This window comes from Camelus bactrianus, chromosome 10, assembly GCF_048773025.1.
Source record: "Camelus bactrianus isolate YW-2024 breed Bactrian camel chromosome 10, ASM4877302v1, whole genome shotgun sequence".
Classification (NCBI taxonomy): Eukaryota; Metazoa; Chordata; class Mammalia; order Artiodactyla; family Camelidae; genus Camelus; species Camelus bactrianus.
This window is the reverse complement of record NC_133548.1, coordinates 4665404-4692328: the sequence shown is the minus strand read 5'-3', so window position 1 is coordinate 4692328 and position 26925 is coordinate 4665404. Positions and strand designations below refer to the sequence as shown.

General features: G+C 53.4%; 1 protein-coding gene across 5 annotated transcripts in view; it reads left to right on the top strand.

Moving 5' to 3' along the window:
• LRP5 (LDL receptor related protein 5) overlaps positions 1-26925 on the top strand; it is a 113001-nt gene that overhangs the window by 47443 nt on the left and 38633 nt on the right. For all 5 annotated transcript variants that reach the window (XM_010956755.3, XM_045517938.2, XM_074371603.1 and 2 more), the window contains exons 3-7: positions 1166-1363; positions 8209-8405; positions 9451-9582; positions 24863-25259; positions 26450-26621. In XM_010956755.3, coding sequence (XP_010955057.3) covers positions 1166-1363; positions 8209-8405; positions 9451-9582; positions 24863-25259; positions 26450-26621 — 1096 coding nt within the window. The remainder of the gene's footprint in view (positions 1-1165; positions 1364-8208; positions 8406-9450; positions 9583-24862; positions 25260-26449; positions 26622-26925) is intronic.

Below are 26925 nucleotides of genomic sequence, written 5' to 3'. Positions count from 1 at the left end.
GTCCTGTGACTTGTCCACAGCTGCTGGGATGGGAGCCCTAGGGGCTCGGATCCTCCAGGCTAGTGAGGTACCCCCTCTTCCACTGGAGAGCCACACCCAGACTCTAGGGACACCGTGCGGGGGCCCCTCCTGGAGAGCTGGCACCAGTAGGGTTTGAACCCGTCACCCTGGATGCCTGATGATACTGTGTATTGTCTCTGCTCACATGGTGGGATGTCAAATAAGGAAGCCTCTAAGGAGGTGGTGGTTTCTCACTGGAAACTCTGAGAACATGGTTAAACAGAGCTGAATCACCCACAAACCCACTCAGGAGTAACTTACGTTTCAGTGTATACCTCACCGACGTGTTGTTTTTAATAGACTTTTTTTTTTTTAAGCAGCTTTAGGTTCACAGCAAAATGGAGGGGAATGTACAGAGAGTTCCCATATGCCCATGTTTAATTGGTGACTTCTGACAAAGATTTAATGTCATGTACCCACCATTCTAGCAGCCGGCAGAATCATTTCGCTGCCCTACAAATCCTTTGTGCTCCACCGCCTCCTCCCTCCCCTCCCCTGGCCTCCCCCAGCCTTGTTACTGTCTCCGTAGTTTTACCTTCAACAGGGCATCATACCCCGGAATCATAGTATGTAGCCTTTTCACGTTGGCTTCTTTCACTTAGTAATTTAATATGCATTTAATATTCCTCCCTGTCTTTTCATGGTATAATAGTTAATTTCTTTTTAGCACTGAGTAATATTTGATTCTACATGCTTTAATTGACTTTTAGAAGTTCATTTACAGCATTTGCATGGTAGCAAAAATTTCGGAAGCAACTCAGACGTCCAACGTGGAATCACTTAAATTATTTACAGTACTCTATTGCTACTAAAGGAACAAGGAAGATTTCTATCAGTAAAAAGAAGCAGGTACCCAGACTATATCGCTAAATGAGAACAGGTTGAAACAGCATATTTGATTATCCAACTTTGAAAATTAGTATATTACTAACTGCTTAGCAAATCAGAAGTAACAACATCCCAGGCATGGTGGTTGTCTCTGCAGGGAGGTTTTAGGGCAAATTCATGGTATCTGTTTCAAACACTTGCATTTGTATAGGCAGAAAACAAACCAAAAGCAGATCTGTGCTAGCTTCTGTCCTCATGCCTCTGCCCCCTTTCCTAGGTACATGTACTGGACAGATTGGGGTGAGACACCCCGGATCGAGCGGGCGGGGATGGACGGCAGCACCCGGAAAATCATCGTGGACTCGGACATTTACTGGCCCAACGGGCTGACCATCGACCTGGAGGAGCAGAAGCTCTACTGGGCCGACGCCAAGCTCAGCTTCATCCACCGTGCCAACCTGGATGGCTCGCTCCGGTAAGTGCCACCCTTCTGGGATCTGGGCCAGTCCCAGCGGGGCCTTGGAGGATCCTTCTTAACTCAGACCTGTGGTCTCGTACCTGTAACCCTGGGGCTTGAGGCATTCAGGACTTTTCAGAGCTGAGATCAGTAGCAGAGTGCACAGGCCACATCTGATGTCACACCTGGGCAGGGTTTGGGGTGGCACCTGCATCTATTTTATAGGGAGATGTAGACTGTTCACTCTACGTGGGATGGAAACGGCTGGAAAGGGCCCCACCTTGGCGTCCAAGTGTTGCCACACAATGAGTAACAGAGTGTTTTGGGTTTTACAACTGCAGATAAGGGCTTGTGGACCTAAGACCCAAGGCGCTGACGGGGCTATGGATTATTCTCTGCTCCCTGTCCTTATGCAGCTCTGTGTCTGGGAGGCAGGTGCAGGGCCAGGCATGTGTTCACAGCATTCCCAGCTTGCCAGAGGGCCTCACACGTAGTAGGTGCTCAGTAAAATAGGCTGAATGAATGAATGGATGGAAAGCAGTTTTTCCTTGTTGGTAATTGCTTTCAGAGCTCTCTGGGCAGCTTAACAGCACCCCCCCCCCCCGCTGCCATGATGCTTTACCTGTGGGAACGTCCCCTGCAGGAACAGGTGAGGGGCAGTTTATTCACTGACCGAGTGCTGCCTGCTGGCTCTGTGCCAGGTCTTGGGGATACTCCTGGGAGGACAGACCCCGTTCCTGCACTGGCGGGGCTCCTGGACCAGGGGTAGCAGATGGGTGCCGGTGCTGAGGGCGGTGGTGGCACTGCGTGGGAAGAACTCAGTGGCTGGATCCTGTAGACACAGGCGGACACCCACTGGAGCAGACGTGAGGATGCGACAGGTTTGCTACCTTTTGTCCAGGCCGTGTGCAGTGGTCGTCTATTGCTGTGTAACAAAGTACCGTAAACCTTGGCAGCCTGAACCAGCAAACAGACTTTTGTAGTGGGGCATCAGGAATTAGGAGTGGCTTAACTGGGTGGTTCTGGCTCTGAGTGTGTTCCAAGGTTATAGCCAAGCTCCTGGCTGGGACTTTGGTCACTGAAGGCCTGACTGAGGCTGGAGGATCCACTTCTAATGTCCATCTCATGGCTGGTGGCCAGGAGGCCTCAGTTCTTGTTGGACTTCTTAGAGCTGAGCTGTGTACCCCGGCTGATCAGAACCATTCTGTCCCATTGTCCCTGAGAGCACAGACTGGCCCGGGGCCTGGTTTGAGATTTGAAAAGTGTGGCAACCTGGGGAACTGTGGTCCTTGGAGAGATGAGTGACCCTGGAAGTTATGACAGGTGAATATTAGAGTCTAGAAAGGCTGCAGGCCAGGAGTGCCCTGGTCAAGGGATTGTGACAGGGGACAGTGAGGATAATGGTGGCATTTAAAGCATGGTAATGGTGGTGGTAGTGATAGTGGTGGTAATGATGATGGTGGTGGTGATGATACTGCTGGTGGGGATGATACTGGTGGTGGGGATGGTACTGGTGGTGGGGATGATGGCGGTGGTGGTGGTGCTGGTGGTGCTGGTGGTGGTGCTGGTGGTGGTGGTGTGGTAACAATAGTAGTGGTGGTGGTATTAGTAATGGTGGTAATGATGATATTGATGAAGATGGCAGTGGTGGTGGTGACATGATGATATGGTGGTAGCTAACCTTTCCATGACACTTGCTATTTGCCAGAACATTTGTCAGTTCATTTCATGCTCATACCAACCCTATGAAGTGTTTGCTATTTTGATCCTCTGTTATGATGATGCACAGAGAGGCACGTGCACTCGCTCAAGGCTACAGGGCTGGTCAGAGCCAAGGCTGAAAGGGGGGCACTGTGGCTCCAGGGCCCACCCTCAGCCCCTCTTCTGCCTGCCTGACCACCAGATTCTTCTGGCTCTGCAGGTGGCTCTTTAGGGATGTGCCCGGGGCTGTCCAAAATGGAACACAATCTGCTGGTCAGGAGGGTGAGCACTGGGGCCAGATGGACCTGCTGGGCCCGTCTCGGCTGTGGCCATGGCTGGGTTGCTTCACTGCTCTGAGCCTTGGGGCCTTGAATGTGAATTGGAGATAGGAATTATACTTTCTGGAGGTATTCACAGGGTCCAATGGGGCAACGTGCATAAAGCTGGGTGCACATGTCTGGACACAGGAAGCGCTCAGTGAAGGCTTGTGTGTCGGGGTGTTCCCAGAGCGAACGGGAGGGAGGCAGAGGGGCATGGCTGGAGCTGCATCCCAAGGGGAGGGGCGTCCTGAGAGGAGGAAGGGGGTGGGCAAGGCGAGCCGAGGCCTGGCACTAGCTTCCCGTGGGGCCTGTGGCCGAAGCAGGGCTCAGGGAGGAGGAACGGCCTGAGGAATGATGGGCCTCGGGCTTCTCTGATCAGAACAGGACGTCATGGGAAACCTTGAGTCAACATAGGACCCAGCAGTTCTACTCCTAGGTGCACACCCCCAAAGAACTGAAAGTTGGTAAAAATAACTACTTATACACGAATGTTCACAGCAGGACTCTCCATAATGTCCCAAAGGTGGAAACAATCCACACGCCCACCAATGAGTGAAGGATGGATGGATAAACAAGACGTGGATGGTCCACACAAGGGAGGGTTGTTCAGCTGTAAAAAGGAGTGAGGCACTGAGAGATACCACACCACAGACGGGCCCCCAAAATGTGCTGCTGAGTGAAAGAAGCCAGACACGAGAGGCCACGTACCGTATGGCTTCGTTGATGTGAAATGTCCGGGACAGGAGGCAGCCTGGTGTTACCGGGGGCTGGGGGGGCGGAGGGGAAGAGTAACTGCTTCCTGTGTTTGGAGTTTTCCTATGGAGATGGGAATTTTCGGGAAATACCTGGAGGAATCACACACTTCGAAATGGTTAATTTTGTGTTAGATGAATTTCGCCTCCATATAGCTTCTTATTTATTTTTGGTTGTTTATTAAGTTACAGTTGACATGTAACCTTGTGTTAGTTTCAGGTGTAGGGCATTATGATTTGTTCTACGTGTATATTGTGAAATGAATCCCCTAAGAAGTTTAGTTAACATCCATCGCCCTACCTAGCTACATTTTTTTTTCCTTGTGATGGGAACTTTTAAGATCTACTCTCTTGGCGACTTTTAAATATACAATACAATGTTGTTAAGCATAGTTGCCATGCTGAGTGTTACACCCCCAGGACTTACTTATCGTACAACTAGAAACTGGTACCTTTTGACACCCTTTCACCCCCCACCCCCGGCAACCTCGTCTATTCTCTGAATCAGTGAGTTCGGGTTTTTAAATTTTTTTGAAATTGAATTATAATTAAGTAACATACAGTAGAATTATATTAGGTTCTGGTGTAAAACTTAGTGGTTGGATTATGAAATGGTCATGAAGGTCACTTAACTATCCATCACCTACAAAGTTATTACAGCCGTGCTGACTTTATTTCCTTTGTGTCCATTGCATACATCCCCATGATTTCTTTATCTTGTAGCAGGAAGTTTGTACCTCTGACCCCCTTCACCTGTTTCATCTGTACCCGCCACCGGCTCTGCTCTGTCAACCACCTGTTTGTTCTCTGTATCTAAGTCTGTCTCTGTTTTGTTTTGTTCATTTGTTTTGTTTCTTAGATTTCACATATAAGTGAAATCATATGGTATTTGTTTTTCCTCTGTCTGACCTTTTTCACTTAACATAATACCCTCCAGGTCCATCCATGTTGCCACAAATGGCAAGATTTCATTCTTTTTTTTGTGGCAGAGTCATAGTCCAGTGTGTGTGTGTGTGTGTGTATCACATCTTCTTTATCCATTTATCTATCGATGACACTTAGGTTGCTTCCCTACCTTGATTATTGTAAATAGTGCTGCAGTGAATGTAGGGGGTACACATAGCTTTTCAAGTTTGTGTTTTCATTTTCTTTGGAAAAATGCTTAGAAGTGGAATTGCTGGATCATACGGTGGTTTTATGACTAAAAATACTGTTTCCCTTAGTAGCTGCACCAATTTACATTGCCACCAACAGTGCAAGAGACGAGTGATGTTGAGCATCTTTTCATGTTCCTGTTGGCCATCTGAATGTCTTTGGAAAAATGTCCATTCAGGTCCCTCTGCTTATTTTCAATCTGGTTTAATCAGATTGTTTGTTTTTTTGATACTGAGTTGTATGAGTTCTTTATATATTTTGGATATGACCCCCTTACTAGATATATCGTTTGCAAGTGTCTTCTTCCATTCAGCAGGTTCCCTTTTTGTTTTATTGGTGGTTTCCTTTGCTGTGCAAAAGCTTTTTAGTTTGATATAGTCCCATTTGTTCATTTTTGCTTTCATTTTCTTTTGCCTGAGGAGACGTATTTAAGAAGATATTTCTAAAACTGATGTCAAAGAGTATATTGCCTATATTTTCTTTTAGGAGTTTTATTATTTCGGGCCTTACATGTAAGTCATTAATTCATTCTGAGTTTATTTTTGTATGTGGTGTAAGAAAGTGGTGTAGTTTCATTCTTTTGCATGTAACTCTCCAATTTTCCCAACACCAGTTATTGAAGAGACTGTCTTTTCCTCCTCCTTTGTGGTAGATTAACTGACCATACAAGCATTGGTTTATTTCTGGACTCTGCTGTTGCATTGATCTATGTCTCTTTTGGTGCCAGTACCATACTGTTTTGATTACTATAGCTTTGTAGTGTAGATTCATTTCTGAGTGAATATAATACCTCCAGCTTTATTGTTCTTTCTCAGGATTGTTTTGGCTATTTGAGGGCTGTTGTGTTCCCATACAAATTTTAAGATTATTTGTTCTAGTTCAAAAAATGCCATTGGTATTTTGAAAGAGATTGCATTGAGTCTGTAGATTGCCTTGGGGAGTATGGTCATTTTAAAAATACTAATTCTTCCAATCCAAGAACACAGTGTATCTTTCCATTTATGTGTCGTCTTCAGTTCCTCTCCTCTACATCCTACAGGTTTCTGAGCATAGGCCTTTCACTTACTTGGTTAAATTTACTTCTAGGTATTTTCTTCTTTTTGATGTAATTGTAAATGGGGTTGTTTTCTTTATTTCTCTTTCTGGTAGTTTGTTATTAGTGTATAGAAACACAACAGGTTTCTGTATATTAATTTTGTATCCTGCAACTTCACTGAATTTATTAGTTCTAGTAGTTTTTTGGTAGCATCTTTGGGGTTTTCTATATGTAATATGCCATCTGCAAGCAATGACAATTTTACTTCTTCCTTTCCAATTTGGATTCCTTTTATTTATTTTTCTTGCCTTATTACTGAGACTAGGACTTCCAATACTATGTTGAATAAAAGTGGTGAGAGTAGGCATGCTTGTCTTGTTCTTGACCTTAGAGGAAAAGCTTTCAGCTTTTCACCATTGAGTATGATGTTAACTGTGGGTTTGTCATACATAGACTTCATTATATTGTGGTATATTCCCTCTATACCCACTTTGCTGAGAGTTTTTATCATAAATGGATATTGTGTTTTATCAAATACTTTTTCTGCACCTACTGAGATGATCATATGATTTTTATCCTTGTTGTATTAATGTGGTGTATCATGTTGATTGATTTCTGGATGTTAAACCATCCTTGCATCCCTGGAATGAATTTCATTTGATCACGGTATATGATTCTTGTAATGTGTTGCTGAATTTGGTTTGCTGTCTTTTGTTGAGGCTTTTTACATCCATGTATATCAGGGATATTAGCTTTTGATTTTTCTTTTTTTGTGGTGTCTTTGTCTGGTTTAGGTATCAGGGTAATGTTGGCTTCACAAAATGAGTTTGGAAGTGTTCCTTCCTCTTCCATTTTTTGGAATAATTTGAGAAGGAGAGATATTAACTCTTCTTTAAATGTGTGGCAGAATTCACCAGATGGAACCATCTGGACCTGGACTTTTGTTTTTGATTACTGATTCAATTTTGCTACTAGTTATTGGTCTGTCAGATTTTCCGTTTCTTCATGATTCAGCCTTGAAAAATTGTATGTTTCTGGGAATTTATTCACTTCCTCTAGGTTGTCTAATCTGTTGATATGTAACTGTTCATAATATTCTTTTATGATCCTTTGTTCTCAGTTTTTAAAAATGACATCAAGAAAACAGAGAAAAGTTAATGTAAGGTCAGATCAAGAAAGACCATGTATGTATGTTTTTCAGTTGTTCAGTAACACCTTTTGAGCATTACTCTCTCCTAGGTGCTGTACCGGGGGGCTGAGGTCACAGGTGATGACCACCCACCTGCAGCCTCCACCTCAGGGAGCCGATAGTGGGGTGAGGGTCATTAAGCCAGATAATCACGTGCAACCAGTTATGTGAATTAGCAATTCTGTTACCAGGCAATCTCATTAAAACAAGTTCTCATTTGCTGGGCATTATAAATGCATGGAAGAGAATAGCTTTTTTTCAGGTTGATACAAGTTTAATTTGCTTTGATGGTACAAATTATTGGCATTACAGGAATGAGCAAGTACACTGGGTCCAATTTCTATTAAGTTAAAGCATCGGGGCAGGACAGGTATGCTTGTCATCAGCTTGTCTCCAGGTGTGGCTTCCTCCCTTGCCACTTTTCTTCCTTTTTTCCTCTCTGCAGGGCACTTTGCCAGCAGCTACCATTCTAGAAACAGGCTGGACGGGGAGTGGCTGGGTGGACCGAGGCCCCTGCATCACGGTCAGGGGTGGTGGGAGGCTGGCTGGGTCTGGGAGGTGGCCTGGGACACTCTGCCCTGGTCTCATGCTGCTCCATCACAGCTCCTGTGTCCTCTGTTGACCTGCCAGCAGGGACGATGGAGGGCTTTCAAAACCAGGAGACAGTGGGGACACCCTAATGGCCTCTCCCTCCGCCTCTGCCCCTGCAGGCAGAAGGTCGTGGAGGGCAGTCTGACACACCCCTTTGCCCTGACGCTCTCTGGAGACACTCTGTACTGGACAGATTGGCAGACCCGTTCCATCCATGCCTGTAACAAGAGGACTGGGGAGAAGAGGAAGGAGATCCTTAGCGCTCTTTACTCACCCATGGACATTCAAGTGCTCAGCCCAGAGCGGCAGCCTTACTGTAAGTCGGGGGCTGGGGTGGGGTTGGGGTGGCTGGCGTCTTCCCCCAGCAAAAGCCCGTGGTCTGGGGAAGGCTGACCTCAGAGCAGCAGAGGAGCAAAGCGGGTGCTTGCTAGCGTGGAGGGAGGTGTGTGCAGAGTGCAGGGCAGGCTGGGCGGGACCCCTCTGCAGAGCTGTGTGGGATTGCTTTGGGTGGGGCTCTGCCCCAGTGGTCCTCAGTGGCAAAGGGATTCCCAAGGACGGTTCCCCTGTTTTCAGGGCCCAGTGGAAGTGACATATTTATTAATGAAAAGTCTGCTCCAAGCCAAAGTTCTCAGCTTGGGGTCCCCATGGAGCTGTGTGCCAGGGGTCCCTGATGAGGAAAAGCCCCTGTGATAGGCAGGCAGCAGGGCCAGGGCCTTGGGCTCACCTGCTCCTTCAAGGACCACCACCAGCTCCCATGGGGACCCTGGAGCTGGGGTTCTGGCCATGGTGCTATTGAAGTTTCAAACTTTGAAGTTAAAAGTGGGGCCCCAGGGTTGGGGCTCTCTGGAGATGTTTTCTGGGGAGAACATCGTGGTCCTGGAACTCGGGTGGGTTCAGTGCTTTGCGTTTCACGGGTACTGCCCCCTCCCTGCCTGGGGCACAGATGCCTGGAGGGGCTGTCAGTTTGGCTGCATGTTGGTTGCAGAAGGGCTTGGGAGGCTGAGAACACTGTCATCTGTTCTGAGCGGCTCGGCCCACCGTCCAGGTGTGGCCACCAAGCATCTGTGCAGAGCCCGTGGGTTCGGGCACGTCGCAGAGATCAGACGGGCCTCTGCTCTGGGAACCGACTGACCCAGGGCCCCACCGTTGCTGCATGGGCAGGTCCTGGGATCCTTCCGGGGAGGCCTGGGGCGGCCTCCACAGAGGAGGTGTCCTTCAAGGGGCCCTGAAGAAGATGGGGTTTCTTGCTGTGGGAGGTTGGGAGGAGGGGGCAGGTGGGAGGATGCCCACACCGGGAGCGGTGGGTGTGGGGCTGGAGGGTCCGTTCTGGAGCCTTCTCTCAGCTGCCCTGTTCTCCCCAGTCCACACACGATGTGAGGAGGACAACGGCGGCTGCTCCCACCTGTGCCTGCTGTCCCCAAGGGAACCTTTCTACGCGTGCGCCTGCCCCACTGGCGTGCGGCTTCAGGACAACGGCCAGACGTGCAAGGCAGGTGAGGAGGGGTGGCCGCCGGCGTGGGTGCCCCGCAGCCTGCTGTCTTGGTGGGGGGTGCCATGTGTTCCGGGCTCTGATGCCCGATGGGCGGATGACCTCCTTACTCAGATTCTTGTCTATAAGATGAGGTCGTGACAGACAGGCAGAGACCCCAAGTGCCCAGCACGCTGCCAGCGTGTGTGGACGCATCCTAAAAGTTGGCTGTCTTTTAACTATTAGACCAAGGCTGTATTTATTGTCTCCAGAATGGTGGGGTTAGAAAAGGTGGGACGGGGCGCCCGGCAGACACGTTCTCCGGTCCTCATCCCACCCCTGCTGAGTGCACCTGCTGCTGCAGCCCCGCGGCCAGCCCAGGCGTCTCTGCTTTTCTGCTTTTTCATGAGCGTTTTCCACGTGGATATGGAATGTAGAATTGACTTTTGTCCTTGCGTCCCACTCCCGTGGAGTCTTCACACCATGATAACCCCACTCCGTGGAAACCTAGGTCGCGAATACAGTCTTACTGGGAGTTTTCTTTAGCGGGCATGAACTTCAGTTGATCTCCCCCCACCCACACGTGTTTTTCTTTGCTTTAGGTATTTTCCCACCTCTTTATTGTCTCCCTTAATTTTTAGGCACTTGCTGCTTCAAGGACTCGTGCTCTGGTTATTTTGAATGAAGCGTCTCCCTTCTCTGTGGCACTGCCTAGGGGCCTTCACTGCCTGGTGTTGGGTTCAGGGTGTGCTCCTCCGGAAATGAAGTGCATCCGGGCGCAGCCCGTCCGGAGGGATGTCCAGGGCCCAGCACAGCCAGGTGGTGTGGGGGCAGACTTGGGCCTGACCGGCGAGGGGCCTTAAGTGAGAGATGGCAGGAAGCAGCCGTCCCTGGGCTCACCCCACTTGGGGGAAAGGAAGTGGGGCAGGGGGCTTCCCTGGTGTCCTGGGGGCAGAAGAGAGGGAGCATTAGCGGAACTTGGATATTGGTTTAAAACAAAAAGTTTTAACAAGTTTGAGATGGAGACTAATGCCCTGGCAGTAGGCGGGGACTGGCTACCTGAGATGGAAGGTCGGAGAAGGTCCTTCCCAGGAGACACTGTTTAAGCTGAGACTTAAAGTATTAGCAGAGTGGAGGGAGAAGGAACAGTGAGAAGGAACAGCCTGTGTGGCGGCCCTGAGGCAGGAGCGAGTTAGTGTCAGGACTGACCTCCCAGGCGTCCGATCTGTGCAGTCATCGGGGGCTCTGAGTTCAGAAGGGCCCCATGCTTGGTTTAAAGCTCCGTTGTCAACATGAAATGCTTGATAGTTTTGAGCAAGGGGCCCTGCATTTTCATTTTGCAGTGGTCCCTGTAGTTTATGGAGCTGGTTCCACTTTGTGTATTGGAGAAAGTAAAGGGAAGTTTGGAAACAGCCTACGTGTTTCTGTGCGTCTTTCCCTGCGGTTTGACCACGCGCGTCTGTGCACTTTGCCTGATGTTGGTGCAGGTGCATTCGCAACTGTGAGGTATGTCTGCTTCCAAAACATGTGTTTCAGTGCCTGAAAAATAGTTTCTCAAGTGGGCATACCTCTGAGCCATCTTTCCCCTGTTGGGCAAGTCTGTTCTACTTGTGTTTTTTCAATTTCTGAGTGCTAGTGCCATGAGAGGGCCTGCTTGGGGCCTGGCCCTGGAGTTTGAGGGATCTGGATCGGCTGTCGGGTGCTGCCTGCCAAGCCCCGTGTTGGGCTGGTCAGTGATGTCTGCTCTGGGAGGGGAGGGCGTGGCTAGATTTAGGGATGACTGCTGTCCCTTCCCACTGTCGGTGTCTGGAGCCAGGCTGTGTGTCGACACTTGGGGAAGGAGAAGGGACGGGCACAGCTCCCCAAAAGGTGGCTCATGCAGTAGCGCCTGCCCCGACAAGAGACCTTGTGCAGCCGCTTTTGTTAAGGGGCCCTGTGGGGCTCCTTCATGCATCAGCGTTCCAGGAATGGAGTGTGGGCAGAAATGGGGTGTGAACTCTTAACTGAAGCTCAGAGTCATGGTCCTGAGAAGTTGTGCAGCTGGAGAAGCCTGGAGTTCCAGAAAGGACTTGCCCAGGCTACCCTGGGGTACAAACAGCTACTGGTCATCTGGGGTGGGTGGTCCCTGGGGCCTTGTCACTCTGTGCCTCCTTTCCTCATCTGCGAGATGGGGGGGGTGGTCACAGACCACCCCCTGCCAGGGGAGCTGTGGCGGACCCTGTGCATTAACAGGAATTGAAAACACCGTGCAGGATGCCCTGTGCATAGTAGGTGCACAGTGTATGGCAGTGGTGTCCACCATGCTCATTGTTGTCATCTCATCATCAGGCCCAAGGGGCTAGGTTTGCCTCCGTTGTCCAAGGGTCCTGCCGCCCCCTGGGGGAGGGCTGAGTTCTTTTCCAACCAGTAGAAGCAGGGCTGTAGGCTCCTTCCTAGTTTCCAGTAGCCAGAGCCTCCAAGCACTGGGGTTAAGCAATCTGCAGGCATTAACTGCGGGGGGGAGAGGAAGGGGGAGGGCATATCAGAAGCAGCCTGGGGTGGGAGGGCTTCCTGGAGGAGGCAGCACTGGGGGCTGGAAGCTCTGCTGTGGAGAGCTGACACCAACACCCACCAGAGCAACTGGCGGATTAGCAGCAAAGCTGCCCTTCCTGTCGGTGGTGGGGGTGGGGGTGGGGACCACAGTTCCCAGCCCCTTCAGTGAGGGTGGCCAGCCCGCAGATGCTCCGTGATTCAGCTGCTTGGAACCACCTTTCCTGGTCTTGTAAGGACTGTTTTCGCCCCACAGCTTTGAGGGACACTTTTACAAATAACTCAGTTGGAGAATGCCAAGTGCCAGGAAGAAAAACATTTTCGTTGTCGTTCCGAGGGCCTGCTTGGATGGGAGTGTGGGGCCGGGTGGGGGGTCTGCACAGAGGTGGGGTTGGGGGAGCCTCTTTACACTGAGCCTGCATCTTTCTGCTTTTGCTCTGGGTGCCCTGTCCAGGCTGTTAGGTCAGAAGGTGGGAACAGCCCCCAGAGAAACAAAAGGGATGGGACAGGACTCTTGTTTTACATGAGAATGTGACGGCTGGTCCCCGGCATTTTATGAGACTGGTTCCCACCCCCATTTGCTTCCCACGAATGCACGGGTTGGTTCTTGGGGCTCATGGCAGCTTCTGGAGCTCCTGCCCTGGACCCGTTGGAAGTTGAAGTGGTCCAGGGGCAGCTGGGGTGGGAAAGGTAAACAGTTTTCTACAAGTTGTAGTTGAAGTTGAGAAGAAACCCAGAAGCTTCTGAGAGTATTTCAAGGGTTTGCCTCCAAGATGACTTTCTGGAAATTTGAGTGGTTCTCAAACATCTCTGCGTATTTCTTCATCCCGTGGGATACAGGCATGAGTGAGAAATGGGTTCTGTCTGAGGCCTTTCTGTGTTCGGGGACAGACCTGGCGAGTCAGAGACGGTACCGTGAGTGAGGACCAAATGGGGCTGAGGGCTCCAGACTTCAGGGAAAGTGATGACTCCATGCGCAAACCGGGGGCGTTAGGATGTGATCTCCCGCCCGCCAGGTTCTATCCCCTGCCTCAAAACGTTGTGTTAAAGGAAAACATGGGGTGAAAAGACATAGTCTTACCTGTCACCTGAGCAAGGTAGCCATTTCCTTTCCTTGGGCGGCCTTCCAAGTCATTGTGTAGTTTTACATCCGGTTGATGTAAATTATATGTGAAATGCGGATTTTGACTGCTGACAATGTGCAGGGTATCAAATGTGAAAACTGCCTGGAGATAGTAGTTGGTAACGCTAGGGTAAAATGAAGGAAACAAGACACTGAATTCTATTGAATGTCACTGGCAGAGCTCTGAGTTCCTGGTGAGCAGAGGCCTGGGGCAGGACGCCTCGCCAGCTGGAAGGGAGCAGTGTCCATGGAGGGCCACCAGCGCCCGGGAGAGTCTTCTGAGTCCAGCGTGTCCAGTGGGAGGTTGGAATTCAGGGGCTGGCTGTGGAGACCCTGGGATCACTTGGGGATCTCTTGGCCATGGAATTGGTGAGGTCCAGTATCCTGAGGTGGGGGTGGGGGTGTGGTGAAGGGCCGAAGCCCCGTGATGAGGGCTCAGGAGGTGGCCCTGGGCTAGAGGAAAGGCCTTCAGGAAAGACAGAGCTGGAGAAAGGCTATGCTGGTGCGACTTCTACTATTCCAGGGTGGAATGTGTCAGAGGTGACATTCACTATCTAGAACATGGCTGAGAGCCTGCCAGAGACTTCTGGGTGGTGAAGAAATTCGGTTTCAAGCAAACCCAGGATTTAGAGCAATTTTCAATCACGCAGTGACTTTCTACGTCCAGTCTTCATTTTGTGATACCTTAACTTACGTCCTGGCGTGTGATCTTGGGAAAATGACTCAGCCTTTCTGTGCGTTAGTTTCCTCATCTGTAAAAAGGGATGATAAGAGTACCCAACTCATGGGGTTGTTGAAAGGAAGGCCTGGTGGCCCAGCAGATACGAGCTGTGCTTGAATTTGAACTTGAACTTGGAGCCAGGCAGGCAGTCTGATCTGATGGCAGGAAATCAGTTCTTTCCTGGATATTTGGAATCAGAAATAGGTGTCAAGGCTGGGTGTTGCCAAGAGGAGCTGGGTGTGGGTGCAGGGTTGATGGGGAGCTGGTGGGAGACGGGCAGGAGAGTGAGGTGTGTGTCCTGGGTATGCTGGGCGTGGGGATCTCCTTTCTGTGGGATGAAGAGCAGCGTTGGGCTGGATGGCATTCTGGGGCAGGGGCAGGGGCTGACTGTGTCAGAATTACTTGACCCCTATGTCATATCCCGGTTCCCCAGCCCCAGCAAACCAGAGTCTTCCCGATGGGGAAGGGTGTGGGAAGTGGGGGCTGCGTCTGCACGGGACATGTGCCCCCAGCAGGCTGCTGGGCAGCAGGTCAGGAGCCACCTGCACAGCTGGAAACATCTCAAGATTTGAAGCCAGGGCCTCAGGCATGACTTGCAGATTCCTGGGGCGCTCATCCCAGGCGTCTGACCTTTTCTGCTTCATGGAGTTGAAACTGGAGACGTTTTTGTGACGTGTGTGAATCCCAGCTTTTCCTGATTTTGAGTGAATGAGAGCCAGCCTTGTGCATGGGTCAGTGCTGTCCCCAACGAAGGGGCTGAGACGGGGTGATGCTTGGACCCCACAAATGGGGGCCTGCGATGTCCTGTGCAAGGGTTCCCCGGGAATTGGAGGATGAAACAGGTGAATTCACTCACTGCCGGGAGCTCTCTGAGCTGCAGTTTCCTCACCTGTGGAATGGGGAAACCAGAGGGTCCTCCCTTAGTGAGACTTGTCGAGGGGGTCAAAGGAGAGGCTGCGTGTTAAGTGCTTTCCACAGTGCCTGTGGGGGTCCATGCAGACAGGATGGGAGACTCGGGACTCCCTGCCTTTGGGCTGATGGGTGTCATGTACCATGGCCCTATGGGTGGGGTGACGCCCACTGGCTCTGCAGTACACTGTCTCAGGTCCCCCAACCCCTCCTGAAGTGGCCCCAGGGAGGGTCCTGTAGGTTCTGAGACTTAGCAGGCCGTCACAGCAAGTAGCCTCTCCTCGGCCCAGGCTCTGCTGGGGGCTGGGTGACTCTGGTCCCGGGAGGTGAGTGGGCCAGGAGCCTGTCCAGAGCCAGGCTGTGATCCCATGTGCCCTTTGCCCTCCAGCGCAGCCTCCCTGCCCCCTCCGAGCAGCCGCACAGACCGAGGTGCCCAGCTGGCTTTGGTTTTCCCCATGTTTTTCCAGTTATGTGGAACGGGCTAAAAACAGCAGCAGCGGGGCCTTGTTTGGGAGTTACCACCACCGTCCAAGGAGGCTTGCCGCTGCCCTCGCTCCCAGCCCCCTCCAGTGGCCGGCCCTTGGTGGGACATGCCCTGTCGTTTTGACTTTCGTCCCTGGGCAGTCCTCATCACTGGGGGCTTCTGGACAGTGTGGCCCCCGGCTCGGGGCCTGACCAACCCAGGCAGGTGACCCATGGGCCCGTGTCCAGGGTGTGTGGCTTCCCGGCCCGGGGGTGGCCGGGCCGTGCTGGGGTGTCCTTCTCTGCCCTCCCCCCAGGCCTTTCCAGACAAGGCTGCCCATCGGGACGGGCGGGAGGCGTGGGCTCAATGATTTATGGGTCCGCCTGCCACACCTCGCCAAGAAGGAGTTTTAACAGATGTTCGCAGGGACAGGAAACAAAACGACGGCGGGATGTGGCCGGTGGAGGCAGCGGGAGGAACAGAGGCGTCCAGTGTCGGGTCTGATGGGCAGACTGACAACTGGGCCCCTCACATCCATCCGTCTGTCCAGGAGGATTAGCCGAGGCTCAGGGCCAAGGAATAAGGGGTGCGTTTGTTCCCAGTCTTGCTGTCTTGTCACTTATCAGGGAAGTAGGTCGAAGGGAAAAGAAAGGAGGCCCTTGTGGCCGAGGCTGCTGCCGCCCGGGCTGTGATTGGCGTTGACTCTGCAAACAGAAGGCAGCTGCTGTTCTCAGCCATGGACCGTGAATTTTTAATAGCAAGAAAATCCGATTGCACAGTCCCAGGAAGTGGTGAAACAGGCCCCAGCGCTAACTCTTTTTTCCTTTGGGAAATTGAGGTATAACTTGTAGACAATGAAATGCACAGGTTCTGATTAGCTTTGACAGTTGTGTGCATCTGCATAACCACCACTCACTCCAGGTTAGAGTGCTTCCACCACCTGGAAAACTCCCTGGCAGGACTGTCCCCCACTCCCACCCCCTGGGCAGCCGCCGTCCTGACTTCTATCACCGTGGATTAGTTTTGCCTGTTCTGGAACATCACAGAAGTGGAACCCCACAGCATGTGTTCTTTTGTGTCTGACTGAAGACTAAGTTTTAAATCTTAATAAAAGAGGAGAGGGGAGCATGCCATATTCTTAGAAAGAGAAAACTGTCGCTGTGGGGCTGGGGCATAAGACAGACGGCGCCTTCTGGGCGCGGTGTGCTCCATGGATGCCCGTGTCCACTGGCTGCAGAGTGAGACTGTGGTCAGCCCCCGGCACTAGCCCTGTCCCTCCCAGCCTGTCCACTGTCCCCCTTGCTCCTGCAGCCCAGCTTCAACCTGGCCCCAGGCCGGCCCCAGAGCTCTTTGGAGATAAATTCCGGGCTCTCATAGTCCAGGCCCTAGTGGACCCGCCCCCACTGATGCTGCCCAGAGAAAGGCCCTGCCGTGCTAGCCCACCTGGCCACATGCCCTTTGTGCTCATCCTGGCTTTTGGTGATGACTGCAGATGCCCTGTCTGGGTTCCACTGACCGTACCTTTGTGTCTGTGACTTCTCCAACTCCATGTGCCCTGGGGGCTGTGACCAGAGGCCCCGGGTGTGCTGGACTGACACCTTGAGCTGCTGGCTTGTCATCAGAGACCAGGGCTCTTTTTCACTCTTAGCTCCTCTGAGAACCCCCCTTCTGAGCACCTGCCTCTGCCTTTGCCTGTGCTGTGCCCACAGCCTGGGGCATCTCCCCGTGGCTCCTGACCTGATGTCCCAGCAGGCCTCCATTCAGACACTGCTGGTCCCTCTGGGAGTGTGTTATGCTCAGTTCCCACCTCCACAGGGAGGGAAGGAGGGATTCTGGCTTCCCATGGGACCATCGTCAGGCCCAGGGAGAGTGCTGGGAAAGTTGGTTCGTTGCCTTCAAGAGCATTTGCTGTGCAGGAGCTGGGGTTATTGGTTGTTCTGGATCCAGGAATGACTCTGGTGACGGTGCCAAGAGGGGCCTCCCCATGTCCCTTCCTTGCCCCCTCCCCCCGGGACTTGGTTTGGTGGGAATCAGAGCATCCAATGTGGCCATGACCCTGATGAAAAGCAGGATCTTTGTGCCTCATTGACCTGGCAGTATCGGACAAGATCATGTCTCTGAAAGTGCCTTGTAAACTGTAAGGTGCTGTGCACTTGAGGTGGTTTGAACTGTGTGACCCTCAACCACTTTTGAGCTGCAGAGATGGCCTTTTCACGTGGGTCAGCCTACGCTGTGCTTGTGGCCTCCATGACCAGGGCAGGGCGGGTGTTCGCGACAGTAACATTTCTCGGGGGCTGCCAGGCAGGTGCACGTCTGAGCCCTGTGCTCACTGGAGCCTCGCAGGGCTGTCAAAGGGAGGGTTGGGGGCCACCCTGCCTCGAAAGCACAAGCAGTCAGAGCTCAAGGCCACAGAACAAGGGGCAGAGATGGGACTGGAACCTGGGCACGAAGGATCGGGGTCATTTATGGGATACTGGTGGTCCACCTGGGCTCAGAAAGGCACTCCGTGTGGGCTTTTTAAGAACTGAGCTAGGGACGCAGCCCCCCTCATGCAAGTCCCCAGCTGTGTGATAGCTGCCGCCCCTACACCCCTACCTTTCAGGAGACTTGGCCACCCACCTTGAATTTGCCCAGATGAGGGCACTTTATGTGTCTGTCTGTGTCTCTCTCTGCCCCCCACCTCTTGGCCTGGGGCATGAGTCTTCATGGCGCATCTCTGCTCCTAGTTCAGCCAGGGATGGTTCCCTGGGTGTGTGTTCAACGCTACCAGGATAGGGACTTGCTCTGGAGCTGTGGCGTTGAGCTTCGGGGCTTTGTCATGGGACCCTCTCAGCCTTGCTGGAGGCCTTCTCCACACCTGAGTTCTCCCTGGGAGGAGACAGGTCGGGTTACCTGCTCAGGGTCACTCAGGGAGGAAATGGGACTGGGGAGCCAAAGTCGGGTGTGACCAGTGGGTAGTGCTACCTGGGTGGTGGGCGGCCTCTGAGGGGCCTGGGGACAGGAGAGAAGGGGCTGGCTGCAGGGAATGGGGGGTCACAAGGCTGACCCTGACCTTGCCACTGTCCGCCCACCCCAGGCCTCAGGGGAGGAGAGTGACATCCCGTTTTAGAGCTGTGCAGACCAGCCCAGACTCCAGGCCGGGGCACCTGCCTGGTGGTTCCTGGCAGGCTGCAGCCCAGCCCTCCTGTGCCCTTGCTGGGAGGCACGGGGTAGGCCGTGTGGGTGGACAGCTGCCTGGGCCTCAGGTTTCCAGCAGGGCCAGCGCCTGGCCCGGCCACTTCCTCTGTGCATTGTGACCCTGTGGTCACTCGGCGTGGTTTCCTGGGCCAAGGTGCCGTGCTGTGGTCTCCATGTTTGTCCAACCACTCACCCCAGGGGGCCAGTGGGGAAAATCAGTTGCTAAAAAACAAAAATAAGCTGGCTGCCTGCCGGCTGGAGTGCTATTTATGGCCTTGGGAACTGTAGAGTGGAGAGCAGCCTGTGCCAGGACCCAACTCTGCTCACGTGACTCCAGGCCTGGGCCCGGAGCAAGGTCGGTTGTGCCTCCTGTGGGGCGGCCAAGGGGAACGGGCTCAGGAGACCCCAGAGCTGGGACCAGGGCTGAGGACACGCCAGGGAGGCTGTTTTCTTCCGTCCCCAGCATGAGAAGGAGTCGTCCGGGGTGGGGGGTGGCGCCGGCCTTGGGGGAACCTTGTGGCATGAGCCTCCCAGCAGGGGGGGGCTGGTCCTTCCCACGGAGGGTCGTGACCTTGGAGCTGCAGCTGGCTCAGTGGGGGACGGTTGTGATGTCTAACCTGTCTGGTGGGTTCAAGGGCCCTGTCTCTTTCGTCTGTGCTGATCTGGTCCAACCACGCTCTGAGATGTGCTGCTATTGTCCATTGTGCAAACGCCCTGTCCCCACACTGGGCCGTGGAGGGGGTTGACCATGAGGTCCTTCCAGGTCGGCCCCCAGCCTGGGGTGACCACCAGCAGGTTTCCTCCTGGGCTGTCAGGGGCTAGGGGTTCTTCTACCCCATCCCTTCTTTCTGTTTTCTTCCCACCCAAATGTCTTGGAACCTGGAGGCTAATTAGATTGCCCTCGGTGGCAACCAGGGGGGCCAGGTCGTTCATTGCCCCCAGGTCACCCAGTGAGAAAGATTCCGTGGGTCCCCAGAGTCCAGACCCACATGCCCACCTAGACTCTGAGATTGTCAAAGGACAAACCCATGCATCCATCTTTTAAAGCCTTATTTTTTTTCTTATTATGAAGTAAGATTTGTGTTCAGTGTAGAAAGGCAAACATAAAAAAAATACTGGAGGAAATAAAAAGCACCCGTAATTTGGTCACCCAGATATAGCCACTGTTAATGTTTTGAGGTGTTTCTTGTACTTTTTTCTGTGCACACATCCAGCCCTCTTTTTGCGTGATTTGTGCACATCACAGGGCAGCGCCACGACATGGTGCCGTCGAGGAAGCTCACGCTGGGGCAGTCCCCTGGGAGGTGGGGATATGCTGCCCCCACGCTGAGCATCAAACAGTCCTGTTTTTTTTTTGGTTTTGGTTTTTGATTTTTTAATTTAAATTTTTTAATTATTTTTTTTCAAACAGTCTTTCGACAGAGCCGTTAGTGACAGGCCTCTCACTCTGACGTGCATGTTACCAAGAAGCAAAGCGTTTTTCATGTTTATTGGTTGTTTTTTCTTCCGTTAATTTGTTTCTATGATCTTTGCCTGGTTATTATTGCGATCTGGGTGGGGTTTTTTTATTGATTTATATACCTTTTAACTTTGAAAAACTAAACAGACTTTATTTTTTAGAGTGGTTTTAGGTTTATAGAAAAGTTGGGGGGTCCTGAGAGCCCCTCTGCAGCCACCCTCCCTCCTGGCACAGTTCCCTTGTCATTGGAATTTATTTCTAATACTGTAAAAGTCACACGTACTTCCCATACAAGGGTTGGAACCCCCACCCATGGCCCAAGTGGCCCTGTTTTTGTGCAGCCAAGGGTGAAAAATGGTTTTTACACTTATACCTGTTTGAAAGAAAATCAAATTGTGACCTGGGAAAATGATAGGAAATTCAGATTTCAGTGGCCACACATGAGTTTTTTCTTGAAGAGGGCAGGTAATTAGGGTCTTATTTATTGATTTATTTTAGTGGAGGCACTGGGGCCTGAACCCAGGACCTCGGGCATGCTAAGCATGTGCTGTACCACTGAGCTATACCTTCCCCCCGACACATGATGTTTGGTTTGCACACCTTTGCTTTCAGGCTGCAATGGTGGGGCCCAGGCATTGCGAGAAATGGCCATGGCCTGCAAAGCCTAGAGCATTTGCCCTCCAGCCCTTAACAGAAAGCGCACAGACCCCTGCTGGAGACTGGCAGGCAGGCTGGAATCATCCGGAGATAACACTGTGGGCGTTCACGTGAGGGGTTTCCTGCTGGCTTTTGTTCCTGGGTGGCCCTGCCTGTCAGACGCAGGTAGGCTCAGCTGCCCAGCTTCCTGCACGCAGAAGGTCTTCAGGGAAGAGTCATGGCCTGCGGGACAACTCCAACTTTCGGGGGGCACCCAGCCTCTGAGCTCAGATCAGATCCCTGGGGTAGGGGGCAGTTGAGGGTCAGCCCTGTTCCTGCCCACTGGGCTGCAGGGCAGTCCCTTCTGTCTGGAGTTCCCTCCCTTGAACCTGTCCTTCTATGGCATCTTTCCCCTCGCCCTCTGCTCCCCACCTGTTGGGAGTTGAATTGTGTTCCCTGCAAAAGACATGTTCAAGTCCCAACCAAGAGAACCTGTGAATGTGACCTTATTTGGAAGTAGGGTCTTTGCAGGTGTAACCAAGTTAAGATGAGGTCCTGCTGGGTTAGGATGGGCCCGAAGCCCAGTGACTGGTCATCTTACAAGAGGGAGATTTGGTCCAGACATTGCAGGGGAGGAGGTCGTGTGAAGACGGAGGCAGAGATTGGATGGATGCAGCCACAAACCGAGGAATGGCAGGGATTGCCGGCAGCCACCTGAAGCTGGGAGAGGCAGGAAAGGCTCTCCCCAGAGCCTTCAGAGAGAGCACAGCCCTGCCCACACCTTGATTTCTGATTTCTGGCCTCCGGGACAGTGAGGGAATCAGTCTCTGCTGATACAAGCCACCCAGTTAGTTTGTGGTGATGAGTTCCTGCAACGCGATGCTTTCCTGCGTCTCCTTGTCTGTGTGCTCGTGGGCCTCGCACAGGGACGCTGCCCTGTGATGGACGGTGGCTTGGTCTGGATGGATGTGGGGAGGGAGGGAGGGTGTTGAACTGGATGTGTCCGTGGCATTGGGCCATCCCTCCAGGCTGCTTTTCCGCTTTGGGGAGAGCACTCTGCCAGGAAAGCTGTGCCCCGTGCCCTGCGCTCAGCCCTGAGGCAGGGATGCTCCCCTCTTTCCTGCGTGCGCGGCAGGGGAAGGGGAGGGGTCAGGAGCCCGCCTGGAGGAGGCTCCAGGGACTGCTGCCTGGCCAGCGGGGGAAGGTTTCACTTTTCTTTGGCAGCACTGTGGGGCAGGCTATTTGTTGAAACAACCCCAAAGAAAACCATTTGACCAAACTGTTAGTTTCTAAACAGTTTACTTCCCTGATGTTTAAACAAACTTCTCTCCAGGCTCTGTGTCTGGTCCCAGGGAGGGGGTTGGCCTCTCCGGTCACGGCCCTGCATGACCCGAGGCCAGGCTGCGCTTGGAGCTCGTTACCGACACCCCTGCGGCTGTGCCCGCTGGCCTGGCCCTGGACGGAGTGCCCCACGGCCCCTGCTGGGCACCGCCTGCTCAGACCTTCAGGCAGCCGGGCCGGCCCTGGCCCTCTCCCGGGGGTCAGGTCTCTGCGTTTTTCTCAACAAAGCTTAAGTAAAAACCTCAAAGGCTCTCAGCCTTGGGGGTATCAGAGACCCACCCTTTGGGGTCAATTAACATGGACACACTTATCCCAGCATTTAATTACTGCCTCAGCTAGAGATGGGACTCTGAGGGATGCTGATAATGGGGTGCCCTGATGGTGGGGTGTGCTCGAGGCTTTGTACTGCCCTGGTTACCAGAGCGCCGGGGCCTAGCGTGCTTCGCCCTGGTGGCTCTGTGCCCACTGGGCACACTCCACTGGAATCTGTGTGGTCACAGTCATGTGACTCCCAGAGGCTCTTGCAGCTGGAGGCCAGACCCCCAGTCTCAGCCAGTCTCCTTCGTGGGCACTGTAACCCCAGCTTTGCTTCCTCGCTCTGATTTATGAACAGTCTTGCTCACGGAAGGGCCCTGCCCTGTGGCCCCAGGAGCAACATGGGGCCAGTTCTTACCTCTGTTCTGTCCAACCCGCACCTGGTCCAGGGCCTGGCTGAAAGCAGCTGCCCATAAAGATACTGATGGGGTAACTGAGCCGGTTGGGCCAGCTCCTCGACCTTGGGCTCCCTGCGTGTGCCAGCTCCAGGGAATGAGGTGTTCATGGTACCTTATTTTCTTACTTGCTGCTGTGTGTCTCTGGGTTGGGAGTTAACCTCTCTGTGCACCAGGCTCCTTCTCAGTAAATGGGGGCCTGCTCATACCTGAGGGGTTGGTGTGATGATCATGCTGTTTCGGGTGATTGTGCCTGGAGGATCATGGGAACCGGGATGAGTGAAACAGGTTCACAGTGTGTTTGGGGACCGCATGTTGGGTTCCATCGGAAACCAGCATTCTCTGTGGACTTGTGGTGCCAGTACTGCTTGAGATCAAGTTTGACATACTCTCTTCCATCCTGCACAGTGAGGCTGCCCCCAGCCTCCTCAAAAAGTTTTGCATGTGCCGTCTTAGACAGAGCTTTTCCTGGCCATGCCCTTGGGGGCTCCCTCCCTGGCTCCCCATGGTGACAGATTAAGACCTTCCATAGAGTTTGGTTTATGGTCCCCTTGATGTCAGAGCTAGACGGGGACTCAGGCACCATTGGGTTGGGTCGATTCTTTGCTATAGAGGAGGAAACCAAGGCCCAGAGAGGGCTAGGGACAGGCTCAAAGTCACACAGCAGGGTAGAGGGCCACGAGGTTTCTGCCCTGAATTCTCCCTGCTTGTCCTGGGACGTTGGCACCTGCACTGGGCCTGGCCCTGTGCTGGGGGCTGCGGAGATCAAAGGAGGCATGTGCTAGAATCCCAAAATGAACCAGTAAGGGCAGTGCCCAAGCAGAGGGGCAGATAGCTTGTGTGTGTGTGTGCATGTGTGGTCAGTTCATACACTTGGGAGGGGAGGCAGGGACAGCTTCCTGGAGGAGGAGGAGGAGGAGGAGGAGGCCTGTCACTTGGGCCTTGAAAAACGGGCCAGATGTCACTAGAACACTTTGTCAGGAGCCCAGAGGAAGACATTCAGTTGAAATTCAGAATTCCCCTCCTCTGCCTCCAGCACAAACCAAATCAGGACTTGCACAAACACCTCTTACTAAATCTGAATATGCATCTTGGAGGTTTCCAATATAGCCAGGTGCTTTGGGCACCTTCCAAGCACTGCCTGCCACCTCCCTTCCTGCCGCCTGCCTCAGTTTCCGCAGCCCTGGGCTCCAGAAGCCACTGGTGTTCGAGTGCGCCCTCTAGTGGAGGAATCAGACTGTGAACTCTGGGCCCTGGAGCAGGAGTGTCAGGAGGAGGTCCCTGCCTTTACTTGAGACGTGGGGCAGGGGACCCCGGAACCACTCTGCAAAACAGCGGGTTCCTAGGCTGCACCCTGGTGGCAAGAAGCTGGCCCCAGGATGCAGGAGACCTTCTGTTGTGTGAAGCCTGTGGCTGAACCAGGCACTGAGGAGACTGGGCGGTTGGCTGCAGAGTCCAGGCCTGGGGGCTTCGGCGCGAGGGAGATGCTGGGCCGGTTCCATCCTGTTCCCCATCCTTCACTGCTGTGCGACTTCATATTGGTCCTTCCCCGTTTGCCTTTCATTAAACTAGAAGCCCCAAAGTGCCAGAGGTGGTCTCTGAGCCTGATTGTCTTGCTTCTGTGGGTTCTCGAGACCAGAACAGGCCAGAATGAAGGTGTGGATGATTGCCCAGATCTGGGGGAGCGGACCCCACCCTGACCCTGGCAGCCTCCAGAGGTGTTCAGGTCAGGGCTAGCCAGCACCCCCAGGGTCCCTGCATGTGGGTCCTTCTGCTAGAAGTTCTGATGAATCCCAGGGCAGATCCAGGACAGAGTCAAATGTGTCTTGCTCAGGGCAGATTATGCTCAGAGACAGAAATGGCCTTTGCCATTGGTTTATGTAACAGGCTCACTGCAGGAATTATAATTTTATAACCATAATAGTTCACAAACCAATACCGGATAGGATATGTCTCTTAATAAGTCAATAAGGAAGTAACAGGGGTGGGGGGTATAGCTCACTGGTGGATTTCCTGCTTAGTGTGCATGTAAGATGGTGACATAAATAGCTCCAGCCTCATGGAGCTCTTTGGAGAATGAACTAGTGACTGTGGAGGAAGGTCTCGTCCAACATTACCTAACATCACCTGTGATTGCCAGGATGCCCCCAGGGACCTGGCCAAGCCCCTCCCTGGCCGTGCCCACCTTGGGCCCAGTCTCCCCTCCTGCCATGACCCCACTGCTCACGTGTCCACAGGGGCCGAGGAGGTGCTGCTGCTGGCCCGGCGGACAGACCTGCGGAGGATCTCGCTGGACACACCGGACTTCACCGACATTGTGCTGCAGGTGGACGACATCCGGCATGCCATCGCCATCGACTACGACCCACTGGAGGGCTACGTGTACTGGACGGATGACGAGGTGCGTGCCATCCGCAGGGCGTACCTGGACGGGTCAGGGGCGCAGACGCTGGTCAACACCGAGATCAACGACCCCGATGGCATCGCTGTGGACTGGGTGGCCCGCAACCTCTACTGGACGGACACGGGCACCGACCGCATCGAGGTCACGCGCCTCAACGGCACCTCTCGCAAGATCCTGGTGTCCGAGGACCTGGACGAGCCCCGTGCCATCGTGCTGCACCCCGTGATGGGGTAAGGCTGGGGTGGGGGGCCTCCCCACCTGGCCGAACAGGAGTGAGAGGGGCTGGTGGTTCTGGGGCTTTCTCCTGCGTCAGGATGAAGCAGGTGGCTGGGCCCTGCTCTCAGTGCTCTGGGTCAGGAGAACTTGCATTTCTAACAAGCTCCCAAGTGATGTGCTCATCTGGGGACCAGACTTTGAGAAGCTCTGACGCAGAGCTTGGTTACATCTATAGAAAACCCTGGAGGCCTTGGATAAGTCATTTCCCCCCGGGCTTCAGTCTCCCTACCTGTAAGAGGGAGCTGTCCACTGGGGTGATTTCTGGGCTCACGGTGGTAACAAGAGTGATGGCCACCGTGCACTTACTACACCTGGGCTGGGTCTCTGCCAAGCCCACTCCATGCAGCAAGCTCCTTTTTCTCCTCTTACCCTGTGGGGTGGGTACAGTTGTACATTGGAGAAAGCTGAAGACCAGAGAGGTTAAGGGACTTGCCCAAGGTCACACAGCTGGGAGGCTGAGATTGGACCTGGCAGTGTGGTTCCAACTTTCCTTCTTAGGATTCTCTGAAAACTGGGAGCTTGTCAGTCAGTGGAGGAGCCTCTCTGAGGCCCCCCGCAGCTCAGAGGGTTGTGGCTGAGCGCCTTCCTGCATGGGGGGCGTCCCAGCCCCGAGTGTGAGAATCCCAGGAGGTGGGGTGGGGTCAGGCCCGCGGGTGAGAGAGGAGAGGGTGGCCACTGTGTTCACTGTGCTTAGGGCCCAGCTCTGGCAGCTCTCCCTGAAAAGTGCTGAAGCCGCAGCCCGGAGCGACCCTCCCCGCCCCCTCCCCCGCCCCCAGGATCTCACTTTGCTCCTTGGGGCCGCAGAGGGCACGTAGCCCGCTTTGCTTTTTGCACATGGGATCCCTTCAGCTACTTGAAGGAGGTTCTACTCTGCCTCTTCCTCCCTCTGTGCCCTCGGCCCCGCCAGCCCCGGTTCCCTTGGCAGGGCGTCTGCTGTCTTGAGTCCAGGGGCCTCCTGTGGTTAAGCCCCTACTGTTCTGGTGGAGCCCCTGGTCCTGCCCACAGGGCTCGTTGCTCATCATCCCATCGGCCCACATTCCCCGAGCACCTCCCGTGTGACAGGGGAGGGCGCCGGTCTCAGTCCTGGGGATGCAGCTGGGACAAGACAGTTGGACAGTGTCACAGACGTGTGCTTCTTCTCCAGCCTCATGTACTGGACAGACTGGGGAGAAAACCCCAAAATCGAGTGCGCCAACCTGGACGGGCAGGAACGGCATGTCCTGGTGAACACCTCCCTTGGCTGGCCCAACGGCTTGGCTCTGGACCTGCAGGAGGGAAAGCTCTACTGGGGAGATGCCAAGACAGACAAAATCGAGGTGAGTCATCCCAACAGTTCGCGAAGCTGTTCGGTGCAGGTGGCGCAGCCGGGCATTCCCTGGGCCCTGAGCTTCTCCAGGAGGCCGGGCCTGGCCGCCCCTGCAGCCAGTCCTGCGTCTCAGGGGAGCGTCAGATGCACGCCCGGCTCTGCTGTTTGGCCGGACAGACTTCCTGAGATACATTTCTGACACACGGAAGGTGTGTGGCTGAGTTAATAGCACTAGGATGCATGTGGTTACGTAGGATGTTGTCACGGTGGGGCTGCACAGGGCACACTGGCACCCTCTGAACTACTGGTGCAAC